General features: G+C 51.5%; 1 protein-coding gene across 2 annotated transcripts in view; it reads right to left on the bottom strand.

The window, feature by feature from the left end:
• FAIM2 (Fas apoptotic inhibitory molecule 2) overlaps window positions 1–22377 on the bottom strand; it is a 36171-nt gene extending 13794 nt beyond the window's left edge. Inside the window, exons 1-10 of one of the 2 annotated variants that reach the window (XM_084610264.1) lie at window positions 22115–22377; window positions 18317–18506; window positions 10140–10243; window positions 9317–9381; window positions 8737–8790; window positions 5384–5434; window positions 4608–4647; window positions 3202–3239; window positions 1869–1956; window positions 942–1037 (exon numbers count right to left, since the gene is read on the bottom strand). In XM_084610264.1, coding sequence (XP_084466390.1) covers window positions 942–1037; window positions 1869–1956; window positions 3202–3239; window positions 4608–4647; window positions 5384–5434; window positions 8737–8790; window positions 9317–9381; window positions 10140–10243; window positions 18317–18506; window positions 22115–22129 — 741 coding nt within the window. In that variant the 5' untranslated portion in view covers window positions 22130–22377. Of the gene's footprint in view, window positions 1–941; window positions 1038–1868; window positions 1957–3201; window positions 3240–4607; window positions 4648–5383; window positions 5435–8736; window positions 8791–9316; window positions 9382–10139; window positions 10244–18316; window positions 18507–20664; window positions 20744–22114 lie in introns of those variants that run through there. The other variant, XM_084610265.1, reaches the window with a different exon arrangement.
• Window positions 22378–25278: the final 2901 nt, after the last annotated feature.

Below are 25278 nucleotides of genomic sequence, written 5' to 3'. Positions count from 1 at the left end.
GATGTATCCACTTACGGGTGGCTAAAGGTAGCAATAGTTACATACACACCCATGGGAGCCGACTTACTAAGATCCTGGGGTTGCTCCGCCTCTACCCCTTCCTCCAAGCCCCCACCTCGCCCCCCCTCCTCCTGCCCCCGCTCTGCCCCAGGCCCAACCCCCACTCCACCCCTTCCGCCAAGCCCCCATCTTGCCCGACCTCTTCCCACCCCCTCCCCCACCTCTTCCTGCCCGCGCTCCTCCCCTACCCCCCAGCGCCTCCTGCAGGCCGCGGAACCGCTGATCACGGCGGGCGGGCGGCGCTGGAAGGGAGGGGGAGGAGCTGTTCGGCAGGAGCGCCAGTGGGCAGGAGGAGCAGGGCGGGAGAGGGAGGTGCTGACCCATGGGGCTGCCAGTGGGTGCTGAGCACCCAGAATTTTTTTCTGTGGGTGCTCCAGCCCCGGAGCGCGCACAGAGTCAGCGCCTATGTACATACTGATGGGTAGCTAGAGGGACACACCCACTTACAGGCCGCTAGAGGGAAATATTCGCTCCTTCCAGAGGCAATGCTGCTCAGATCACATACGTACCCCCGGAGTCACTCTGATCTGGATTACGTTGGTGTCAATCCAGTGTGACGCCATTGGGTAGACACAGCTGTAACTCAGATCAGAACCTGTTGACTCCAGCAGGAGACGCATCCAAATTACTCCAAGGGATGAGCTTAGCCCGGAGTTTGGAGAAGGACAAGGAAGCAGCCAAAGTGGGGGAGGGAGGTCCTTCCCCACCTTTAACCCCCATGCCCAAATAAGAGAGGCTGTCCTTCCTAACTAGGAATCAGGCTGCATCGTGGTTTGCACCATGGGCCATCCTCATCTGACGCTGAGCAGCAAGCACCTCCTCCCTGTGGAGAAGGCACCATGGGAGCAGCCTGGGGTCCGCAGAGAGGAGAGGTCACTTACATAGTGGAAGGGGAGGAGAATGGCCAGGATGATCCCGCTGAAGAGCAGCACCATGAGCATGACGAAGAGGACACCTTGGCAGGAGGTGAAGTCAAACTGTGGAGGTAAAAAGGGGCCGTCGGTTTGATTGGCTCGGGGCGCTGGCGGTGGGCAAGGTGAAGGCTGATAGGGCAGGACTCAGCGACAAGGTGCTGGCTCCTTCATGCCCCCTGCCCAGCCACTCACCCAGCATCACACACATCGCCCTGTCAGTCACTAGCCCACCTATATCCCAAACCCCATACCCAGCACCCATCGACCCCACCTACACCCCAAACCTGGCACCCTCCATACCCTGTCTATACCCTAAATCCCGTACCCAGCACCCATCAACCTCACCTAGACCCCAAACTCCATCCCCAGCACCCATCAGACCCTGTCTCAACCCCAAGCCCCCTACCCAGCACCCATCAGACCCCACCTATACACAGCACCCTTCATACCCACACCTATACCCCAAACCCTCTCTTATAGCCCAGCACTCTTATAGCCTACCCCAAATCCTGTACCCTTAACCTTATAGCCCAGGACTCAACATACCCCACCTACACCCCAAATCCTGTAGCCTAGCACCCATCACACTCTGGACCTTATAACTCCAAATCCTATAATTATTATACAGTTCCCCACCTATATCCAATCCTTATGCACCTCAGCATTGTCATCCCACTGCACCCAAAATCCAAGACCCCCCAGGACCCATACTACAACCCCCATCCCTGTCAGACATTCCCTCCTGTACACCCCCATGGCCTTTAGCCGCTTTCCCAGATACATACTTCCTGGCCAAACCATTTGCTGCATGAATGTCAGCTCCTCTTTCCCTACCAAGATCTCCCTCCCCGCTCTGAGATGCATCCCCTGCCCAACAGGCTGGGATAGTCTCACCTTGGTCTGGAAGCTGAAGATGGTGACGGAAAGACACACCAAGGCTGTGATCCCTAGGCACAAGAGAACTGACGTGGTATTGTAATAGCTGCAAAAGGAACACAGAAACCCCATTTCTAATTAGATCCCACAAATGGATGGAAGGAGAGAGCTAATTAGGAGCTCCCAGGGGGGCTTAGCAGAGGTGTGCTGATAAAGCAAGGGTCAGGCAAACAAGCACCAGGGGTTGAGATTACCCTGCTCTTCCCATAAACAGTGACTGGGTCATTACACATATTGACAGGTTTCAGAGTAGCAGCCATGTCAGTCTGTATTCGCAAAAAGAAAAGGAGTCCTAGTGGCACCTTAGAGACTAACCAATTTATTTGAGCATGGATGTTAAGTGTCCTCACACCTTCTTGTCAACCATCTAAATGGGCCATCTTGAGTCTCACTACAAAAGTTTTTTTTCTCCTGCTGAAAATAGCTCAACTTAATTAATTAGCCTCTTACAGTTGGTATGGCTACTTCCACCTTTTCATGTTGTCTCTATGTATATATAAATATATATCTTCTTACTATATGTTCCACTCTATGCATCCGATGAAGTGGGCGGTCGCCCACGAAAGCTTATGCTCAAATAAATTGGTTAGTCTCTAAGGTGCCACAAGTCCTCCTGTTCTTTTTGCATAAACAGTGGGGGTTCCTGGCTAGATAGGTATGGAAAAGCCTGAGAAATGACTGATGTGTGGATTCTCCTTCTGCTATAGATGGAAGAAAACTGCTGGCATGGCCAGCCTTGAGCCTGCAATTTGCTTCCCTCGATCCCTCTTTGTTCCAGCAGGAGCCTGGATCTGTTAATAGTCCCTCTGTGCTTTGCACTAAGAGAGGTGGGACTGTCCCAGAGACACTTCTTCTGCTCCCTACACAGCGGCTGGGAGAGGATGGGAATGGCAGAGCCCTGAGCCAGCAGTCCCACCCCTCTTCTGACAGCACCTCCTGCTTGGAAATGCCGCAACAGGAGTGGCAGTGGACTCCCCAAAAGCCAATGCCGCTGCAACGACGCGTGGTGGCGGGCGGGCTCTCTTTGGGGCTGGAGTTGATCTGAGCTTTCCCACAGCCAGCTGTTGGCAAAACACATGGAGTTCACACCGGCTTCCTCCGGAGGTCGCAGCTAGTGTCAAAGGAAGGGTCAGGTTTTGCTTGGCTATGTTAGCAGCTCAGAAAGGAACAAAGGGCCGGTGTTGCTCAGATCATTCTAACGTGGGAAGCCAAGGCAGGGGGCTGTAGGGAAGAGCTGGAACATGGAGCCGAACTAAGGAAAAGAAATCTGATGCCTAACGGATTGACCTACCTGGAGAGCATTCCAGTGAGATAGGACATGGAGAGAGTCTAGGGATGGGGGGGAGAAAGAGAAACCGTTAGTACTGGGAGACGCACTTAGTTACTCCATGAATAATTACTCAGAGATGTCCCATAATTGTCCTTCATGGAGGCAGGGGGGTGAAGGCAGAATGGTGGTCTTGCAGAAGGCTTTCCAGTTCCCTTGGCCACTAAGGCTGTAGGCTTCGTCCAGGCCTATCCCAGTGGTGAGGCTACTTGTAGGTCGGCTGGTTGCCTGGTTTTCAACTGGAAAGTCAGGTTGAAAAGGGGACCTGACAGTGTCCGGTCAGATCTATTGACCGGACACCCACAGTCCGGTTATTGCACGTAGAAGAGGTGGAGAGACACCGGGTCACCACCCGCTCCAGCCCCTATTCATCCAGGGCTGCCTCCTGCCTTCGTTGGGTGGCTGCAGCTCCCAGCCCCGACTCTGCAGGCAAGTCCCTCCTGATCCGGGAAGGGGTGGGTGGGAAGGGAAAAGCAGCGAGTGACTGGGGGAAGGGGGAAGAGGAGTGGACGAGGGTGGGGCCTCAGGGGAAGAGCTAGGGCAAGGACAGGGCTTTGGGGGGAAGAGGTGGGGCAGGGGTGGGGCCTCAGGAGGAAAAGGGGTGCAAGGGAGGTTCCGGCACTCCTGCTGGAGTGTCCAGTTTTTAAATATGACCGTGTCGGCAACCCTAGTTATGTGGACCACTTAGGAGTCACGGAGGGGCAGCAGAAGCTATTCCGACCCAGAGACCGGAGTTGGCAGCTGCGATGGGGCGGTGCTGCAATCCCACAGGCTGGGAACCAAGATGAAACTGGCATTCCTGAATCTGGCCCCATTTTGCTCCCCATCCACCCCCTCAGCTACGGCGGCGCTGCAAACTGCATTCGCTTACTACGGACAGATGCTCGGCTCCGTCCAGAGACAGGCACCCATTTATTGCAGACGTCTTTCAGTTCCTCCAGTCGTGGCACCCAGCGTGGTCAAGAAGGCAGCGAAACCTCTTTAACAGGTGCCCTAATGGAGACTGTTTCTGGATGATGAATGCTAACCTTCTAAGCGGGGTTTAAGAGGGTACATCCCAATGCGTAGGGCTAAGAATGATGCTTTCATAGTTCCACATGGCTGCATGGGACCCAGATACCCCTCTGCCCCACTGGGCCAGCCTCCTCCTAAATTTTATTTATTTTTTTTTTTTACAGAGCTCCCCCCCCCCTCTCAATTTATCTAGTTCTACCAGCAGGGATTGAGTTTAAGGTAGCAATTACTGGGCCAATCTCTACAGCCTGTGTGAACAAGATGATCCTAATGGTCCCTTCTGGAGGCCTTAATCTCTGTGAAATTGACGACACTCCAAAAGGGCAGGTCAGTTACCGTGCAGGTACCCTACTTACAAAGATACTCAAGAGGATCAGGTTCCATGGAAAGTACCTCCTGCAAGTGAGGTGAAAAGAGCCAGTCAGCAACACTATCCAAAGAACAGAGTGGTTTAAAGGCACTGCATAAGGGGTTGCATAACGCGAATTACATAATTAATTAGACGTGCAGCACATGCCGGTGAGGCAACGGGACGTTAATTCTGCTGGGTAACTATAGCGCTGCACCCAGGGGACTGCTACGTTGCAACACAGATGGATCCGCTTTATTACAGCGAAGCAACCAGGAATCCCCAGCTCTGGGACAAGACGGCAGCGTTTTCACCCTATAATAATAAACAGCATCTATGGCGGTGCATCACCGAGATGCAACAGCACCACCTCTGCTATTATAGTCACAATCCAACTTTGACTTTTCCTCCCAAGTTGCAGCTCTGATGCAGCGACTTGCAACTGCCCCGTGTGTCAGCACACAACCACGCCATGCGCCAACACACAACTGCTCCGTGCACCAGCTCACAGCTGCATCATGTCTGCTGGCTAGGAGCACGTGGCCCCCGTGAATCTCTGGCAAGGAGACATAACTGCATTACCCCTGCTATACCGCCGCACTCAGACATGCCTGCAACCCCTCTGCTACAGACAGTGCAGAATCTGGGCTGCGTCTGCTCGGAGATACAACTTTGGCTTGTGCTGCAGCCCTTGAGTCAGGAACATACGGGATTGGAGCCATGATAGGCAAGCACCAGTACGTCAGTTCGTTGGGTTGTTTAAAGCAGAAGGAAGTATTTTACCTGGGTCCGGAGCAGCAAGCCAGGATCAAGTATGTCACAAAGAACACTGCACTGTGAGAAAGAAGAGAGACACACAGGATGGGTGACGGAGGAAGAACCTGGTGTTGAATGCGGTTGACATGGGAGAGGGAGCGCTCTCGGGCTTGATTGTTCCTGCTGCGTTTTGCTGCTGACGCACCAGGGTGCTATACAGCCGAACTCCCTTAGAACACCCTGGGAAATGGCTTTACCATCCAGATCCAGATTGGAGAAAGGAGGAGGTTTAAGACCTATTCTTAGGGTACGTCTACACTGCAGAAAGAGCGCCATGGCAGCACGTCTCAGAACCCAGGTCAGCTGACTCGACTAGTGCTACGGGGCTCAACAGAGCAGTGTGACCATCCCTGCTTGGGCTGGAGCCCGGGCTCTGAAACCTGGCAAGAGGGGTGGGGCTTAGAGTCCAGGCTCCAGCCTGAGCCTGAATGTCTATATTGCTATTTTAGTCCCGGAGGGCGAGCCTGAGTCAGTTGACTTAGGCTCTGAGACTCAGCACTGGCGGGGGTTTTTTTGCAGTGTAGACATACCCTACGGTATTTGTATGGCATCCATTGCCCTAGTCTCCAATTGCAACACTCCTCTGAGGCAGAACCGTGCTATAAACCCCCATTTCACAGAAGGGGAACTGGGACTCAGAGGGAGGAAGGCCCAAATCCTCAGAGGTATACTTGGGCACCTAGTGTTAGGCACTTAAATACCTTTGAGGATCTAGGCCTATGTGACGTGCTCAAGGTCACACAGGAAGTCTGTAGCAGGGCAAGAACTCAGCCCCAAGTCTCCTGAATCCCAAGTTAGTGCCCCAACCACCAGACTCTCCTTCCTTTACAATAATACATAAATAAGTAATAATAATAATAATAAATTCAACAAGAAAAGGAATCTGAGGGGAGAATACCGCACAGAGCCCAAAACCTTTTAAACTGGTCCACAAACCAAGCAGCCAAATTGCCAGAGAGTTGACCATCTCCAGAGCTGACCATCTCCAGAGCCGAACATCTCCAGAGAGTTGACCATCTCCAGAGCTGATCGCCTCCAGAGAGTTGACCATCTCCAGAATTGACCATCTCCAGAGAGTTGACCCTCTCCCAGCAACAAAAGGATCCTCCATCCCTCCCCAGAGCATCACACGGCCCTGTGTTTTTCCACAGGGTCGACAGCTATCCTGTAACAATAAACCGATAACCTCTAGTGCCTCAGGCAACCCAGCGGTAGGTGAGAAGGCAGGTTCCAAAGGCATTGATGGTAATCAGAAAACTGGCCGCTCATGTGTCTAATAAATAAGGAACGTGAACGGGGAGGCAAACCTCACAGTCTTTGATAAATGCACCATTGATAGATCTGTGGTCTGGTCCTGCAGGAAGAAGCCACAGAAAGTGCTGGGGACTGGAATAATCATGGAAGAGTGGAAGGAGGCTTCCCACAGACAGAGGGGGAGAGGGAGAGAGAGAGAGAGAGGGCCTGATTCTCATTACCCTCAGGCCTCATTCTGCCTCTCTGGCAGTATAAACAGACCTTTAAGAGGGTGGACTTTACAATCACACCACCGTAAGGCCCCTTTCCACCGCCAGAGCAGTGTAACGGGCTCTTAGTATATATGGGAATCAGACCCAGAGGGAATAAATAAAGCAACAGGATCAATAGAATGGATAGCGGAGAGACATGATGTGTGGGTGGATGGAAGGAAGGAAGGAAGAAAAGAAAGAATAGATAAGTAGAGTGGAGGAAAGGAAAGGAAAGGAAAGGAAAGGAAAGACAGAAGTTCCATGATCCAGGATCCTTTCCCCAAAGTAGGGGTTGCAAAAGAACACTGACTGGCATCAGGTATGTTCCCTGAATTGCGAGGGAAGAATATGGACAAATGAGGAGGCCAGGAGATGGAAAGGCAGCTGGAGAGATATCTGGGGAACCTGCCTTGATAACAAGTATGGGTCCTAATTAGAAGCTCAGATCTGGAACAGGATCTGAATCCACACTTCTCAAAAGGGGCTCTCTCAGATCTACCAAACCTTGCTCCCAGTGCTAAGGAGAACATGTTATCCTTTAAGGGCATGAACACTGCATCATCACCAGCTTCCTCCTTCTGCTGCTATTTTGGGTCTTTCTCCAACTTTCTCTAAGCTAGTTTCTCACCTCTGGGTTTTGGGTGTGAACTAACAAGAAACAGGTTCAGCGTGGCCTGTTAATGGCCATTTGCATCTCACACTCCACCTGCTTAATTAACTGCCAGCATGCAGACACTAACCTTGCAGAGGACACAGGAAATGCTACATGGGCAAATATTTTTAACACCTCGGGGCTCAGCTAAAAAGATACATTCTCCATGATTATTCAGGCCGGATGACTGGTCAGCATGCGCCGTGGGTGGGATCTGAGCTTGAATCCAGTGCATTCCAATCCAGACTCATACGTACTTTTCCGTTCCTCCTTTATACTTGTTGCATTCTTTAATGGCTGACAGAAAGATAGACCTCAGCTGGTGTAAATCTGTGCAGCTTTGACTTCCATTTACACCAACTGAGGATCTGGCCCCAATATGGCAACAGGCAAAGCACAAGTAAGCGGCCAGGGATGTGATTTTGCAGCTAATGTAGACATACCCACACTAGCTTGACCTAACTGGCTCACTAAAAATAGCAGTGAGGACATGGGACTGCAGGGGAGGGGCCGGGGATGAACCTCCCCATCCAGGAGCTCAAAGGCTGGGCAGGACAGTCCCGCAGGCCGGATGTGGCCCGCGGGCCATAGTTTGCCCACCTCTGATCCAGTCTGACCTCCTGTTTGTGAAGGCACAGTGGAATTTTGCCACCTGGTCTTTCTCATCAATTTAAAAAGTGATAGATTATGAGTAAACTTGTCTATGGTGCCTAAGTGACTTAGGACCTCAAGTCAATGGGAGTCAGGCTTCTAAGCCACTTGGGCGCTTTTGAACATTTCACCCTGCAGCTTGGAAAATCCTCTCAGCTCTGGCTTCTACTGAATTCAGCAACACCGGTGATATTTCAAAACTGGCTGCCTGGTGGGACCTAACAATATTTTGTTTAAAGTGCCCTGCAGTACATTTGATAGCGTTAAGTGTTTTGTTTGCACTCATCTCAGCACAGCAGCAAACACTCCAGCTAAGGTTACTTTGAGGTTTCCTGTGTACACTTCTTGTTTTTCACAAGCTCATGTTTGTTCTCGTCTCAAAGGTGAATTTCCTCTCCTGCATGTGGGGTAGGTGTTCAGCAGCAGCAGGCTCTAAAAATGCCTCCAAATAAACTCAGCCATACACAATCGGTTCTACCATTTCTGAATGGGAAAAGGCATTAGATACTTACTAGGAAGCCCAGTACCACGCTGGGTTTGACTGGACATAACCTTTGACTGGCTCACTGCAGGAGAAAGAGAAAGAAAAGTGTGGGGGGGTCATTCACGGGACACGGAACAGCAATCACTTCACAGTCAAGTTGCTGAACTTTTCCAAGTGACGGTGATCTAGTACGAGATCTAAATGTAATTTGATCTATGCGCACCCAAAACACTAAGTTATCCGAGCTACAGGGAGCTTGAGACCTGCTTACTTGAGTATAGATAAGCTTCTCCCCAAGGGAAAGATACCCGCATATCTGGGGCTGACTTGACAATGCTCAAGGGAAAAATATCCAGGTATCAGAGTGACAGATAACGCTCAATAAAATGATACACGGGTATCAATGCCAGTTAATACCCATGGAAAAGATTTCCAGGTACCTGAGTGACGGACAGCACTCAAGGGAAAGTTATCCAGGTAGCCAAGTAACTGATAATGACCAAGTGAAAGCTACTCAAGGACCTGAGTGACCGATACCCAAGGAAAAGATACCCATGTGCACAAGTAAGACGTCAGAGCTGAGGATTGTTGCTAACTCAGAAACCTACCAGAAGGTGAAGAGAGCCACAATGCTGACTGTGACAGACAGCTGGAGCATAAGAATGGCATAGACCTGAAACGAGAAACCACAGCATCTTGTCAGTGCGGGTCAACAGTCACGCCTGGCTAGAGGCAGACTCCGCCCCCATGCTCCCCTATGGAAGGAGGCTGGAGCCTCCGCTGATGGAAATCCTCGGTCGGCTCCTCAGGTGATGTACGTGGCTCCATTGACATCAATTAGGCTGTGTGATTTACACCGACTGGCAATCTGGCCCATTGCTTTCAGTGGAGCGACACCAATTTACACCAGCTGGGGATCTGGCCCCATTGACTTCACTGGAGCTCCACAGATTTACCCCAGTTGGGGGTCAGATCCATTGACTTCAATGGAGCTATGCTGATTGACGCCATCTGGCCCAGGAACCATTTTGCTGCCCTAATACTCCTGAAGAACATGTGTTCCAAACGCGTGATGGAGACGGCCCTGCGGTATCACCAGGATCCAACAGGACACCGTTAATTAACCATTCGGGGCTCACCCTCCACAGTGGGCAGAGGTGGGCCTGAGCCAGGCAGCTCAGACGCAGATCTGAACGTGCCCCGATTGACATTAGCATTAAGGCCCTGCAGCACGGCGCTCACTGGGTCTCACCAGCCTGAGCCATCCAAGCCCTGCACCAGGCTAGCGCATCATTGTGCTGGCAGGGACCGTGGAGCTGTGTCTTACTTCATTCTCCCCCGCCGCCTCCCCGCCTCCTCTTGGGGCCCATTAGCTTCAGCCAGGGTTTGGCGCATCCCTACATAAGCTTGGGAGGCTGTCCCAGGTGGTACCTTTCTGACGAAAACTCTGCGCACATTTCTGTCATCCCAGTTGAAGGTCGTGAGTAGCTCCGTGTCCCCTGGGTACCCTCCACTGCCGTAGTTTGGGCTGGCACCTGGAAAGAGAAAGGCACATCAGATGACACCTCCCAGCTTTGCTCCTCACCCCAACTGTGCCCTGCCTCTTCCCCAGGGGGCACTGGGGTGTTGTCTGAAACCAGGGGTGGATTAAAGTTTATAGCAGGCCTGGATTACTCCCCCCCACACACAAACCTCAAGGTTTCCCACACACATTGGACTGCCAGCCTAGGGAGATACTTCTGCTAGGCATCCCAGCTTAGACCCTGTCTTCCTGAGCCCTTGATCTTCCTACCCAGCCAACCATATCAAGGACATCTTCCTGTGGCTTTGACTCCGAATTATCCACTGCCTCCCAATCCTGCCTGAGCTCAGATCCTACCTCAGTCCATGTCTGGCCTGAGACACAAATCAAGACCGAAGGAAAGGGCAAGAGAAGAAAAGACTCTTCCCCAGGAGCTCCTAGCTGAGAGGCACAAGCGTTTTGCTGTCCACGCTCCAACAGTGTTAAGGGCCACTCTGCAGAGGAGGAGAACTAAAGGTGCAGATCTCCTGGGAGCTGCCCTGCCCTGGCCCGAAAGGATCGGAACAGTAGCATGCCCCCCTGCAACAACTGCATATGCTAGGGTGTGGGCGGGCAGGACTTAATGCAGAGCCACCGGTTGCCTTCCGGAGCTTGACTTCCCTCTCCATTGTAACGCACCCCGAGGCAGAGAAATCAGGTGCCAACCAGGAGCTGTGGGACATGACCGGCCTGCCTGGCATCTTTCGTTCAGCAGAAGGAAAGAGTCCCTTCAACAGGACGTTGGACAAACTGGCTGCTGGGAGACATTTCAGCTGCTGTGTGTTGTGGGGATGGGGATCTCAAGGCCGAGCGAGGCAACTCCTCATGCTCCCCAAGGATGAGCCCCAGGTCACCTTCTCTTGTACCACATTTGGGTGGGGGTCCCACAGAAGAAGAAATGGCCCCATACACCCTTGTGCCTCAGCCCACGGAGGGAGTCCTGGAGCAGAAATGCTTACGTCATACAGTGACCCACTCCGCAGATGGGAGCCCTGGAGAACACTGCCCACCTAATTATCTTTACCTGAACTTGGGCATGGCGAGAGGGCGTTAGGCCACCATTGCACTCTGTATTCTGGGACTGTGCAGGGCTCTGCCCAGTCTCAGTATATATTAGAGCAGCCTTTGGGCTACCCTAACCTCTCATGGCTCCCTATAGGCTCTGAAAAAGAGATAATTGTCACAGCATAGTGTCCTCTGGCCAGGCTCCCTACCCACCTCCTAAGCTGGCGAAGCCCTCCACAAAAGCAGATTCTCAGGGGGTAGTTTAAACCCACTGTGAGTCCACTTTACATTGCCGGAGAGGCATAAAAAGACCTTTGATGAGCTGAGCACTGGGCCCTGTATTCTCCGCGGTCTGTAACTGTTAGAAAGGGAATACCTTTCTGGAAACCTTCCCCTTCCTCCCCTTTGAGCATGGAAAGTTTTAAGTCTGTTAAGCGAGCAGTTTGGGAGTTGCCGAATGTGACAACATAAACAGTCACAATCCAATGTAATAAAAAAAAAAAAAAAGCAGCTGTTGATTAACGAAGCCACAACTCAAAAATAGAAAAGAAAAAGTGTGTCCCCGTTCTGGTTCAACAAACTCAGCTGAAGAGCCGTTAACCTCGGAACACTGGCTGCAATGGCCACTGAGCCCAGACGAGTTCTGCCACGCCAGGAGATCAATGGTCCACTTGAAGGCTGCTCCAGGACCTGACCGTCGGGCTGTATCCTGCGGCTTGGGGGTAGACAACGGGGGACGAGGGGGACGAATGGATTGAAAAGTCGGGGGAGGAGCGGGGAAATGTGTCCGGGCGGACAGAAAACGAGCCTTTTTTGAAAAAGTTCGGCAAGTCGAAAAGCGAAAAGAAAAAATGTGTTTGTATCCAACAAACTGGTTTGTCTCGATCCAGTCAAAACATTTTTCGTGCTTTTGAACTGGTTTTTAATGAAATCAAAAGAAAGTTTCAAACGTGTCCGGGGCGGGGGGGGGGGCAGCAGCTCTTGAACAGCAAACAAGAGGCGGAGCAGAATCCTGTTTCTGGGGCGAATTTATAGAAGTGGAAACCAGTTATCCAAACTGGAAGTGTGGCCAAGACATGGGGTGAACTATGTCATGGGATCTTTAATAGCTACCCTGAGGCCTCAGATTATACCCTTACTTTCCAGCCATGGCCGGAAGCCTCACCTTTCACTGAATGTTAAATACTCCCACATGGATGCATCTGCCCTGTCACCCACAGCACTCTGCTAAACTAGCTCTGCAATCCCCTGGCGCTGTCTAATGGCCTGAGATTAACAGGTGCCTGCCTCACTTCTTGTGACAGCCCATTTCCCTGGAGATAACTTCATCCCAGAGGCACAGACGGCTTTTTCAAGGAGGGCCTCTGCCCTGCCCCTGGTGTGAGTTACACACAGGGAGGCTGACTGACTCGCCCACAGTCATGGAGTGAGTTGGCACTAAGCCGAGATCAGAGAGAACCCAGGTCCCTTCTACACCTTTTCCCAAACCACCTGCGTGGAGAGCTCTTCATTAAGAGGCCCTTTTTGCCTATAAGGACACCCAAACAGGGAAGACTATTTCACTAGGAGGGGGGTGAAGCACTGGAATGGGTTACCGAGGGAGGTGGTGGAATCTCCATCCTTGGAGGTTTTTAAGGCCCGGCTTGACAAAGCCCTCGCTGGGATGATTTAGTTGGGGATGGTCCTGCTTTGAGCAGGGGGTTGGACTAGATGATCTCCTGAGGTCTCTTCCAACCCTGATATTCTATGATTCTATGGTTCTTCTATGATTCTAAAACCAAACCTGCCCCGTGGATCATCACTGAGGTTTAGTGCACATGAGCCAGGCCTGCAGCAAATGTCACCCCTGATGTATGGGAAGGTTAAGAGCAGGGAAATCCTCAGATACATGGGACTATCTGGATGACTGAGTTGACAGTAGGGGGCAGGAGGTGATGTAACAGTAGCCGTGGCAACCAGTGATGCTGTTGCAGAATAATAATCCTTAGCTCTTATCATCACTAGATCTCAAAGCACTTTGCAAAGGAGGTCAGTATCATTATCCCCATTTTACAGATGAGGAAACTGAGGGAGGGGAAGTGACTTGTTTGAGTCACCCAGCCGACCAGTGGCAGAGCCAGGAATAAACCCTGGGCATCCTGAGTCTCAGTCCAGTGTTCTAGCCACTAGGCAATGCCATCTAGTGAGAGAGGGTCAGGGATAACCGAAATGGGGAAACTGAGGCACAGAACAGGCCTACAAGTCAAGTTTAGAATTCAGTCATCTCTGGCTCCCAGCTCTGTGCTCAAACCATTAGTCCATCCTATACTGTACATCAGATCAGGTAGACAGAGTGAGAAATACCATAATTAGACAGATACATAGGCAGGCAGGCACATACAGAGACAATGATGATAGAGAAGTACCATGAATGCCAGAGGCTGATCAATCTCACATAATTCACTGAGATGTAAATACGATAAGTGAGTTGACTGGAAGCCGATGGCACTGTTGATAATAATCACGGTGTGGACAGATGACAAAAATCTTGTAGCTGGTGAGGCGGCTGGTGCTGAGAAGGAAGTGTTTACCAAGAGATTAAGAGCATATTGCACCTCTCTAGCACCTCCCAGGGAAATGGAGAGAGTCGCTGGCACTGAGAAGGAAGTGTTTACCAAGAGATTACCAAGGCCATATTGCATCTCCCTAGCCCGGCCCATCCAAAGCTCTCCATGATCTTTACAAGCAATTCCGAATTTAGCTCCACAGTCCCCTCGTGTTGCAGGCAGGTGTCAACATCTGGAGGTTACAAATGAGGACACTGAAGTACAGAGAGGGGCGTAGGTGCCTAAATATCTTGCTCAAAGTCACACGGGGAACATTTGGCATAGCCAGAAATAGAACCCAGGATCCTGAGTCCCTGTCTCCCAAATGCCTCAGCCTGCAGTCCTCGCTGCTGGAAGTCCAGTAACTCTTCTGTTCTCGGCCTCAGACCCAGGGTGCGGGTAAATTCAACTCAGCCCTCCATAATCCAACGTACCACATCTTAGCACCAGCCTATGCTACACAATCCACCTCCAATGTCACTCACAGCAAGCTCAGGGATTGGATTTGCCAAACCCAGTCAACCATCTAGATTCATAGATATTAAGGTGAGAAGGGACCATTATGAACGTCTAGTCTGACCTCCTGCGCAACACAGGCCACAGAATCTCACCCACCCACTCCTGCAATAAACCTCTCACCTATGTCTGAGCTATTGAAGTCCTCAAATCATGGTTTAAAGATCTCAAGGCGCAGAGAATCCTCCAGCCAGTGACCCGGGCCCCATGCTACAGAGGAAGGCTAAAAACCCCCAGGGCCTCTTCCAATCTGCCCTGGAGAAAAATTCCTTCCTGACCCCAAATATGGCGATCAGCTGAACCCTGAGCATGTGGGCAAGATTCACCAACCAGATACCCAGGAAAGAATTCTCTGTAGTAACTCAGATCCCACCCCCTCTAACATCCTATCACAGGCCATTGGGCCTATTTACCATGAATATTTAAAGATCAATTAATTGTCTAGTCTGTATCCCAGCTCCCACCAGTGAGCTTAGTGCCCATGGCATCATGGGAAGGTGAAAAACACCACCTTGCATGGAGCCTCTTGTGCAATACCATGTGGTCCACAGGGAGCCCTCAAGAACAGCTGTTGTCATATGCTCTGCGGCCTGAAGTGCTGTTACCCTTGTAATTCTCTTATGTTGTGCACATGTTATGAATGGTCTATTATTTTAGAATCCCGGTCTCAAGGATACCCCCTGTGACAGTGAGTTCCAAAGGTTTAAACCCCCTTGTCAATGTGTGCCCTGCCCCCGGTTCCAGAGGCAGTGCTCGCCCACTGGGAGCCCTAAGCAGGAATATTCTCGAGGGAGGCCCCACACGCAAGACATAAAAAAGCAGATGGGGTCCCCCCTTGAGTTGCTCAGGGCCCTCAGCAATTGCTTAGTCTGCTTATGCCTAGCGCCGGCTCTGCCCGCCCACCCCCCCCTCCATGCCAGAGAGGACATGAGTCTGTTACAGCTGCCAGCTCAAGCTATACAGACTCACCTGGTTAGCCCTGTTCTGTCTCTGCGGGGTTGGCCACAGCCATCACACAAGAGTGTCAAGCACCACAGCTTCATATCTCCCCAAAGAGCTTCTCCTCTCCTCCTTCTTTCCCTCACTGCCACCTGCCCTGTCATCCAGGCTTGCAAGCTCACCTCCCAATGGTTCTCATACAGCTCCTCTTACCCTGCAATCTGAACGCCTCGTAGAATCATAGAAGATTAGGGTTGGAAGAGACCTCAAGAGGTCATCTAGTCCCAATCCCCTGCTCAAAGCAGGACCAACCCCAACTAAATCATCCCAGCCAGGGCTTTGTCAAGCCGGGCCTTAAAAACCTCTAAGGGAGGAGATTCTACCACCTCCCTAGGGAGCCCATTCCAGTGCTTCACCACCCTCCTAGTGAAATAGTGTTTCCTGATATCCAACCTAGATCTCCCCCACTGCAACTTGAGACCATTGCTCCTTGTTCTGTCATCTGCCACCACTGAGAACAGCCGAGCTGCATCCTCTTTGGAATGCCCCTTCAGGTAGTTGAAGGCTGCTATCAAATCCCCCCTCTCCATCTATAATGCATTTATCTTCCCAACACCGCTCCAGAGGGTGCTATATGAGCTCCAATGTACAGATGGGAAACTGAGGCACAGACAGGCTCAGTGACTTGCTCAAGGTCACCCAGGAAGGCTGTTGCAGAGCAGGGACTTGACCCAGATCCTTAGCTCACACCCTAAACACTAGGCCAGGGGTAGGCAGACTGCGGGTCAAATCTGGACCACCAGACACTTTTGAACAGACCCGGAAAACTTTTTATTTACTTGTTATCATTATTGTTATTTTTTTTATTATTATTTTCTCTGGAGCCTGGACCTTGACTATACCCTGACCAAGAAATTTGGAACTCAACAAAAAAATAATTTACCACCCCTGCACGAGGCCATCCTGCCATTTAAGCCTGCTCACCACAGGCGCCAACTCCGCGGGTGGTCCAGCACCCACTGGCAACCAGCTCACTCCCACCCCCGCAGCGCCTCCCATCCACCGGCCGCCCCACAGATCAACTCCCCACCCCCCCCCCAGCGCCTCCTGCCTGCCGTGATCAGCTCTTCCGCAATGTGCAAGAGGTGCTGGGAGGGAGGGGGAGGAGCGGGGAGGGGGTTCTCTCGGGGGAGGGGGCAGGAAGAGGTGGAGAAGAGGTGGGGTGGGGCCAGGGTGGAGCGGGGGTGGGAAGAGGCAGGGCAGGGGTGGGGGCCTGGGGGAAGGGGTGGAGTGGGGGCGGGACCTGGGGCGGAGTGGGTGTTGAGCACCCTCAGGGGAAAGTACAAGCCGGAGCCCGTGCTGTTCCCTCCTTGCTTCCCAGATGCTGCCACTTCTTTCCCTGCTTTGCCCATTAACTCACTGCTTACCAAGGCAAACACTCAAAGTCAATGAGAATTTAACCTGTGTGAGAGCCTCAGGATCTGGCCACTCTGCTAATAAGGGGAACCCAGTGCTCTTGCCTATTCAAGGGCAGGGCAGGAACTGTTTGGCCTGCCACGCCAAAATAAACCAAGCCGCATCTTTGTGCGCCGCTCAGTGCCTTTAGGTTTGCCTCTAGGTACTTCGTACGTCACACAGTACCTGTCAATGCAACACAATGCAACGTCACACACACAGCCCGGGGATAGGATCCCCCAGCTTGCAGCCAGGCTGGGGTCAGAGAGATCAGAGAAAGAGGAAAGGGACCTGGAATAATAGGAAAGTGGTGGCCAGCAAGGGAGCTGCCAGGGAGAGGCTATGTGGGGGGGACTCCATATGATGGCACGTACAACCGGGCACACAACTGCAGCGTGGGAATCCTGCCAGGCTCATAAACTGCATGGGTCTGGAGTCGATAGATCAAAGCAATCCCCCAGTGTATTTATAACCTTGTAACTCGCAATTACAGGTTATTTATCGCCTCTCTGTTACGGACATGTTCACCGAGGCAGAAGGGGATGAGGGAGAAAGATTCAGAGGCAGTCAAGGTGCAAGTGTCACCAGGGAGCTCCAGATAAACAGCCCAGCGACTTAGTAGCCCTGTGCTTCCCTGCAGCAGGAGGTCTCCATGGACGCTCATCGGAGCCCTACTGATGCAGTTACAGGATGTAACAGAAATAATCCCCATACACACACACACCCCCCTGGAAATTCAACCCAAACAAGCCAGGAGTCAGATGCAGCCACCAAAGACAAGACCCAAGATTCACTATAACACAACCAGCTATTCGCTTACTAAGAAATCAGCCCTACCAGGGGCTGTACAGTCAGGACTCCAGTTCTGTCCCCCACTCTGAGAGGGGGGTAGGGCAGGGGTGGCCAACCTGAGCTTGAGAAAGAGCCAGAATTTACCAATGTACATTGCCAAAGAGCCACAGTAACACGGCAGCAGCAGCCCCCACCCCCACTCCCAGCCGCCACCGGTAGCCCTGCCGATCAGCGCCTCCCGATCAGCTGGTTTGTGGCGTGCAGGAGGCTCTGGGGAGGCGCGAGGGCACGGCCGGCTCAGGGGAGGGGGCGGGAAGGGGTGGAGCGGGGGCAGGGCCCGGGGCAGAGCCAGGGGTTGAGCCGCGAGCACCCCCCGGCACACTGGAAATTTGTCGCTTGTAGCTCCAGCCCCGGAGTCGGGGCCCAGACAAGGAGCCGCACGTTAACCGCTAAAGAGCCGCATGTGGCTCCGGAGCCACTGGCTGGCCACCCCTACAGTAGGGTCTAGTGGTTAGAGCAGGGGAGTGGCAGTCAGGACTCTTAGATTCTATCCCCTGCTCCGAGACGGAGTGGAGTCTACTGATTCGAGCAGAGGCCTGGGGTTCAGGACTCCCAGATTCTATTTCTGGCTCTGCCACTGACTTGCTCTGTGATCTTGGCCAAGTCTTTGCACCTCAGCTTCACTCATCAGTAAAACAGGGACAATAAACTGGCAGAGTGAATTTCACAGCAATGCAGGGCAAGCGAGTACTCACTGGGATCCACATAAGCCCAGCTGGGGTGGAGGGGCACAGACGGTGGAGGGGAGAATGCCTCCGTTTTCATCCTTTCCCCTGAAGTTGCTTCCTCGTACGTCGGAGGTGCCGAGGGGGCGGTTGCATTGTCCTTCTTTTCTCCCTGTCCCTGCTGTCCCTCGGAGTTAGGAGGCTTGTTATTCACAGAGAGCTGCGTGGCAAAGAGAAATCAGGATTAAAATAGCCACAACAGAATGACAGGGAATAAGAACAACCTCACAGCTGGAACCATCAGCTGACACATCACAGATGGCAACTCATCTGTGGTTTGGGCCTAATCCAAAGCTCATCAACGTCATTGGAAATACACCCATCGACTTCAATGGGCTTTGGATCTTGCCTTTGGGTGAATTCAGTCCGGTACACTCAGTAACATTCAGGGTTGGAAAGTGGAGGGTGAACAGAACCTCACGCCAGGCCCCATCCCAAGAGAAGGTGGAAGGAGGTCAAAATGGAGGAGGAGAGAGAGCCAATAAGGGACAGATATGGAGTGGGAGAGGCCAAAATGGAGGAGAAGAGAGGGCCAACGAGGGACATATAAGGAGAGAAGAGGGGAGCGGGAGAAGAGAAATGGAGGGAAGAAAGGGCAAACCAGGGATAGAAAGAGAGGAAAGGAGGAGAGGAAAAAACCATAAATCAGTTGGGGAGGAGACAGAGGATAATAAATTATAAGCAACGGAGCGTGAGAGGAGGCACAGCCAGTGGAAATGACTGAGGGAGAGTCTTCTGTCCATCAGAACCCTTAGAGCAGTGATAATCAGGCCTCGGGGGTTCAGGAGCCAAATTAGCGATCAACATTACCCAAAAAAGCCATAGTCATGTGAATTGATTGCTTCATAGACTATATATATTTATTATTCTCACAGCTAAATGACTGACCACGTATTATTATTTTATCAACTACAATTGGTTAATAACATAGTAAAAGCATCCTGATTGGTTAATAACTTAGATTGGTTAATAATTAAATCACACAGTATTTTAATATCATGTGCTGGAAAGAGCCGCAGGAGACACATTAAAGAGCCACTTGCGGCTCCCAAGCCTCAGTCTGAGTCTCACTGCCTTAGGGCATCTCATGGTGGGCACCTAAAATCACTAGGCACTAGCGCTGGATGCCAAATGTGAATTAATGACCACGGGACATTTTTTTTAATTGATTTTTCCCCTGCATTTCCTACAAAAAAGTTCACTTTTTCGACAAAGAAAAAGAAACCACCATTCCCATCACCACGACCCCCCTTTTTTTTTTTTTTTTTTTTACTAAAACCCAAACATTTTACCCATGAAAAATTTCATTTGGGCAAAAAAAAAAAAAATATCCTCCCTCCCCTCCACAAGGAAAAGGTTTAGACAAGAAAAAATCAACCAGCTGTACTTGACAGTTTTGAAAATTCTGGCCTCCATACTTTACACTGAGTAAAATTTTCAGAAACATCTCAGTAATTTAGGAACCTACGTCCTATTGAAAGTCACCTAGGGCCAGACTTGACAAAGGCATTTAGACACCTAAAGATGCAGATAGCTGCCTTGTGGGATTTTCAAAAGTGACTTTCAATGGGAGTTAGGCACCTTAAATATATTTGTAGATCAGCCCTGAGGTGTTTTTTGTCCACTGTCATCAGTCTCTAAGCCAGCACTCCAGGAACTTTCTGTTTCTGTTCTCAAATGGGGCCCATACAATTGGACATAAAGCAGATCCACTTTCATCAGCAGTTTCTTTGAAACTACCATTTAAATAATAGATTTGAAGGCCAGAGAGAACCATTATGTTCATCCATTCTGACCTCCCGCATTGCCTGGGCTAGAGAATTGCACCTAGTAATTCCTGCATCAAGCCCATAACTTCTGTGCTGGGTCAGGATTAAATATTCCTGCACCACCCCTGACGTGGCCCAGCATAGGAAGCATTCTAGCCTAGCAGACAGAGCACTGGGCTGGAACCCAGGAGAACGCGGGTCTATTTTTAGCTCTGACCTGCTGGGTGACCTTGGGCAAGTCACATCCCCTCTTGTGTGCTTGAGTTTCCCCATCTGTAAACGGGGATAATGGTACTCACCGAGTTCACAAAGCCTTCTGAAATCTGGGATTGAAAAGTGCTATATAAGTAGGTATTATGATGAGTATGATTGCTATTATTTTTAAAAGAAATCTTTCGCCATCCTAGTTACTGAAATAATATCCTTGAATAGGATAATTGAAATCAACGATAGCTTGTCATTGACTTTAAGGGAAGAAGGCTTGGGCTCATAAACAATCCCAAAATTATAAAAGAGCCAAAAATGTACCCACATAGAGAGGATATGTACCTGTATAGAGAGAGACAATGAGCACAATACAGGGCAAAGCAGCTACAGATGGTACCAGCCCATTACATGCCAGCCCCACAGTTTGCTTTGTATCCACAAACACCACTCAAAGACTACACCAGCTCACTACGCACCAATTGCAGGCTAAGCTTGCTCCATATGCACCAGCCAACAACTAGATAAACCCAATATCAACTAATCACTGGTTGTGTCATCTCAACGTGCACCAGTCACTGGCAATCTCAACTCAGACCGCACCAATGACGGGACAGGTGAACTCAACCAATGCCAATCATTGGCTAGAAAAAGCCACTATAAATCCGTCACAGCACAACAAGAACCAATCGCCAGCTGGCAAAACCAGTATAAACCGATCAGAGATGACAACTGTCCCTCATCAACCAATGGCAGACATTGCATCAACGCCACATGAGCCAGGATGAGATGACCTCATTCAAATGGGGGAAAAGCCCACGGAAGGTGAGGAAGAGGAACAGAGTCCTTGCAAAATGGTCTTTTCATGCAATGATTTCTTGTCTAAGGAGCTGGTACCCACCCCAGCATCTACCCTCTCCTGTATTCAGACTCCCACTGCATCCCATCAGAGAGAGCATGTACCGACCACATGCAGAATACTGGCTCTGACTCTCCCCCTGCCAATCAAGGAGCATCCTTGCCATAGTGACCCAGAAAGAAAACATATCTCGCTGTCCCAGGACAGACCTCTTGCTGGTTATGTAACCTCTGGATACATATCGGCCGGGGGTTATGTAACCAGCTCATATGGGGCTGCAGCACAGACAGCGGGGTAGCTGGCCACCATCTACATCTAGGCAGCCACTGATCTGGTACATACAGTGACAGCACATCATGTCCGTGTGGGCTCAGAACTAAAACTCAGCCAGAGAGAATCCTGCAGCCCAGAAGTATCCAAGATTATATATATATATATGTGGTAACCAGAGGATGCTGCATTGCCATGGCAACTGATTTCTCGACGGAGGGGTGGGTGGGTGGGAGGGTGGGAAAGCACAACCCCCTTCCCCCCACCCCCATTCCATTAATTACATGCCAGGGGACGAGGGGTTATACCTTCTCCTTTTTAGCCAACCTGCTGGTGGTACAGAAAAAATAACCTTCACAAAGCGCCAGGATGGATCTCAACTTGGCACGGGCAGGATACCATGGGGCTATGCACAAATACAGACTGTATCGGGACACTCACCCTATAACCTCCCGGTGATATAACCCTCCACTCCATTTCCCTGCCGGATCCCTTCTGTTATAGGCCCCCGACTCATGCACGATGCAGCAGGGCAGTGCAAGGACGCCCAGGTCTCGGCTCCATCTCAACGCTACGATTTTTATTCCCTGGGCCGAAAGAGTCCCATTCCCCCTTTGCAAAGTTTGGGGGTAGAAAGGTTAGCCTGGTGTTTGGGTCCCGACCTACCTTCCCTTGGGTCATCGTGCCTCACGGATGATGCTCTCCTGCTTGGGACACCGACAGTTGGGCACCAACCCTTGTGCAGAGCTCTAGGAGCAGCAGAGAGAGAACACCTCTTGCCTCTCTTGTGCCCGCCTGGTGATAGGTTTGCTCGCTGCAGTCAAGCCAGCCTGTGCTGATGCTCTTACGTTCCAGCAACATCCACCGAGCTACCAGTCTGCTGGAGAAAGGACTGTACCATTTCCACTCCACAGGACGGGGGAAGGAAGCCAGGCAAAAAGGGGGGAGGATGCAATCACGTGCCAGGACAAAATCCACCCAGCAAGTGCCAGGATGGAGCTGGGAGCGGGGGGGGAGTGGAAGGATGCAGAAGGGATGCTCTTCCTGCAGCATCTCTTTCTCTGCTACATCACATCAGAGCCAATCGCAGCCCGGGGAGGAGGGGGGGGGGAGTAATTTCCCAAGGCACTGCAACACCGTCGCTAGGGTGACCAGCCCTCCAGGATTGTCCTGGTGTCTCTAGGCATTAAAGATTAATCTTTAATGAAGGATTATGTCATGTGATGAAACCTCCCCAGGAATACGTCCAGCCAAAACCAGCGGCCCTGCCAGTCGCACATGCCGTCTCCACCTGCCCTGTTGGCAGAGGGACGGACGGCTTTGGAGTGAAAGGCTCTGCTTTGCCCCTGAGCTGCTCCGGGCTCAAAGGAAGGCCAGAGACAAGCTCTATAATGTGAGACTGAGGAGTGAAATGCGCCCTTCCAGTGTCATCCCAGCCCCGGCTCTGTGACGCAGGGAGGGGATCATGAACCTCATGGCCCCCACTCACGCACCCAGTTCAAACCCGGGTCTATGGCATAGGGAGGGAATCAGGAACTTCACCGCAACGGGGTGCAACCCCCACACAGACCCCCCAACTCAGACCCAGCTCTGTGACACAGGCAGGGGGTCATGGACCCCACAGCTCAATGGATGGAGCCCCCACTCCCAGACCCAACTCAGCCCCACCCCTGTAACGCAAGGAGGGATTCAGCGGGGACTTCACAAGCCAGGGTCGGAGCCCCCCATTCAGGGGCCCCAGCTCTGTGGCCTGCTGCGTTAGGAGCGATTGTTATTAACATGATCGATCATCTGGAGGGAAATTAGAAACAACAGAGTTTGAATGAAGACAGATGAATTCAGCTACACAGATGAATTCAACTGGACAGCTGGAATGTTCAGGGTGAGACCAAAGCTTCACCCATCACACTCCACCCCAACAAGACCTCAGTGCTGAAGGCTGTACAGCAGGGGCAGCATAACATAAGATAAGAACGGCCAGACCGGGTCAGACCAAAGGTCCATCTAGCCCAGTATCCTGTCTGCCCCAGAGGGAATGAACAGAAGAGGTAAGCATCACGTGATCAGCATACGGTGGTCTACAGTGGCCCTATGCTATGTCGCTGCCCTGGGGTAACTCCAACCCTTTCATCGAATAACCCAAACACCCAAATTACCATTCTGAGCCGACACCATCCCAAAAATCAGTTGCCAGCTGAAATCTTCGGCTCTCATTTTCCTAACAAAAAAATCCGACGTGTTCAAGAAAAGCAGACATTTTCCCTGAAAATTACACTGAGCCGAAAACCCAATTTTCTGTCAACAAGTTTCAAGAGAAGAATGCTGACTAGCTGCAGGGTTAACCCTTTCCACTCTGCAGCACTTTCACCCTTGTCACGGGAACTTTAAGATAAACTGTAACCAGAAAATGTAAGGGTGGGATTTTACTCCCTTAGGCATCTTCGCAAATTTCATCCCATAAGCAGTGGAAACAAAGGAAGAGGCACTACTGGGAGTGTTACTTAATTATCTTAATGAGCCTTCTCTTCCCTAGCTGTGCACCTTGTGTGGTCATTTGTGCAACATGGGTCTGAAAAAGCTCCCCTTCTGATCTGGGGGCATTTCAGTACACTGCCCTAGGGTGAGCGGCTTTGCAGGGTGCAAGCTGGTGAGGAAATGAGGGCCAACATGTTGCTTCACAGGACAGTTCAAGTATATCCCTATGATCAATACTATGCATCTTCTGGGTGTCTCCAAGGACTGGGCTGTGGGTGGGGATTGGCATATTACTGGCAGTAATGGAATAGTGTTCGTATTTATTTGTATTGCAATAGCACTGTAGTGTAACCCACACACCACTTGGGTGTGGTGTTCTGTCCCGTCTAGTGGCACCAAGACCACTGAGAGATTAATGAGTCTGTCCTACGCCTGCAGCTAAGGGCCATGTGGCTTTCAGTGGATGCAGTAGAGGCTCACGCATTTAGCTCCGGAGCCCCCGGATTCAATCCTGCCTGCCGACGACTGGGGTCTGTCGGTTTTACAGCAACAGCTCTAGTTGTAGATCAGGACCCCATGGTGCTCGGTTCTGTACAAACACAGAACGAAGAAACAGTGCTTGCCTCGAACAGCTTAAGTCTACGATCAATTTTGTAGATTCTCCCCTCCCGTCCACGGGAGTAAATCTGGTGGAAGTTCATTTCCATGAGTGCAGGGGACTGGACGAGACGACCTCTCGAGGTCCCTTCCAGTTCTGTGATTCTGTGAAGTCATTGCAGTCACTCTGCAGCAAAACCAACGTGAAAGAAACATCACACCCTGCATTGGGCCCAGAGGGCAGGTGTTCGACCCTTCCCCAGCACAAGAGATCTTCTACAAGGAGAGCATGGCTGGTCTGCTGGAGCCGAGAGTGGCAAGGGCGTTCTTACAAGTCTGGGCTCCTTCTGAAACCAGGCACAATTGGCAGGAGACTTGTGCTAGGGGCTGAATTTGCTCCCAGATGTCCCAGGACAGGGGCCAGCACAGGGACAAAAGTGTCCCTATAGATCAAATCAAGCCATCCTATAACCACACAATCTATTGCCATAACCTAAGTTCCCTCTAAGCTGTGTGAGCGCACGGCTGGCTATCAAGGGCCACGCAGGCGGGGAGAGGTGCCCCTCCCCCGGCCTAGCCCAGCCCCACCAGAGCGAGGCGCCTCTCCACCGGCCCCAAGCTGCTGCAGCAAGAGAAGACAGGGGGAGTCCTCTCTCCCCGCCACAGCCCCAGGGCAGCCTGCACCCCAAACCCCTCATCCCCAGCCCCACTCCAGAGCCCGCACCCCCAGCCAGAGCCCTCACCACCCCTCACAACCC

The sequence above is a fragment of the Lepidochelys olivacea genome, assembly GCF_965140295.1.
Source record: "Lepidochelys olivacea isolate rLepOli2 genome assembly, chromosome: 20".
Classification (NCBI taxonomy): Eukaryota; Metazoa; Chordata; order Testudines; family Cheloniidae; genus Lepidochelys; species Lepidochelys olivacea.
The sequence above is the reverse complement of the archived record's forward strand: the minus strand, read 5'-3'. Positions and strand labels throughout refer to the sequence as shown.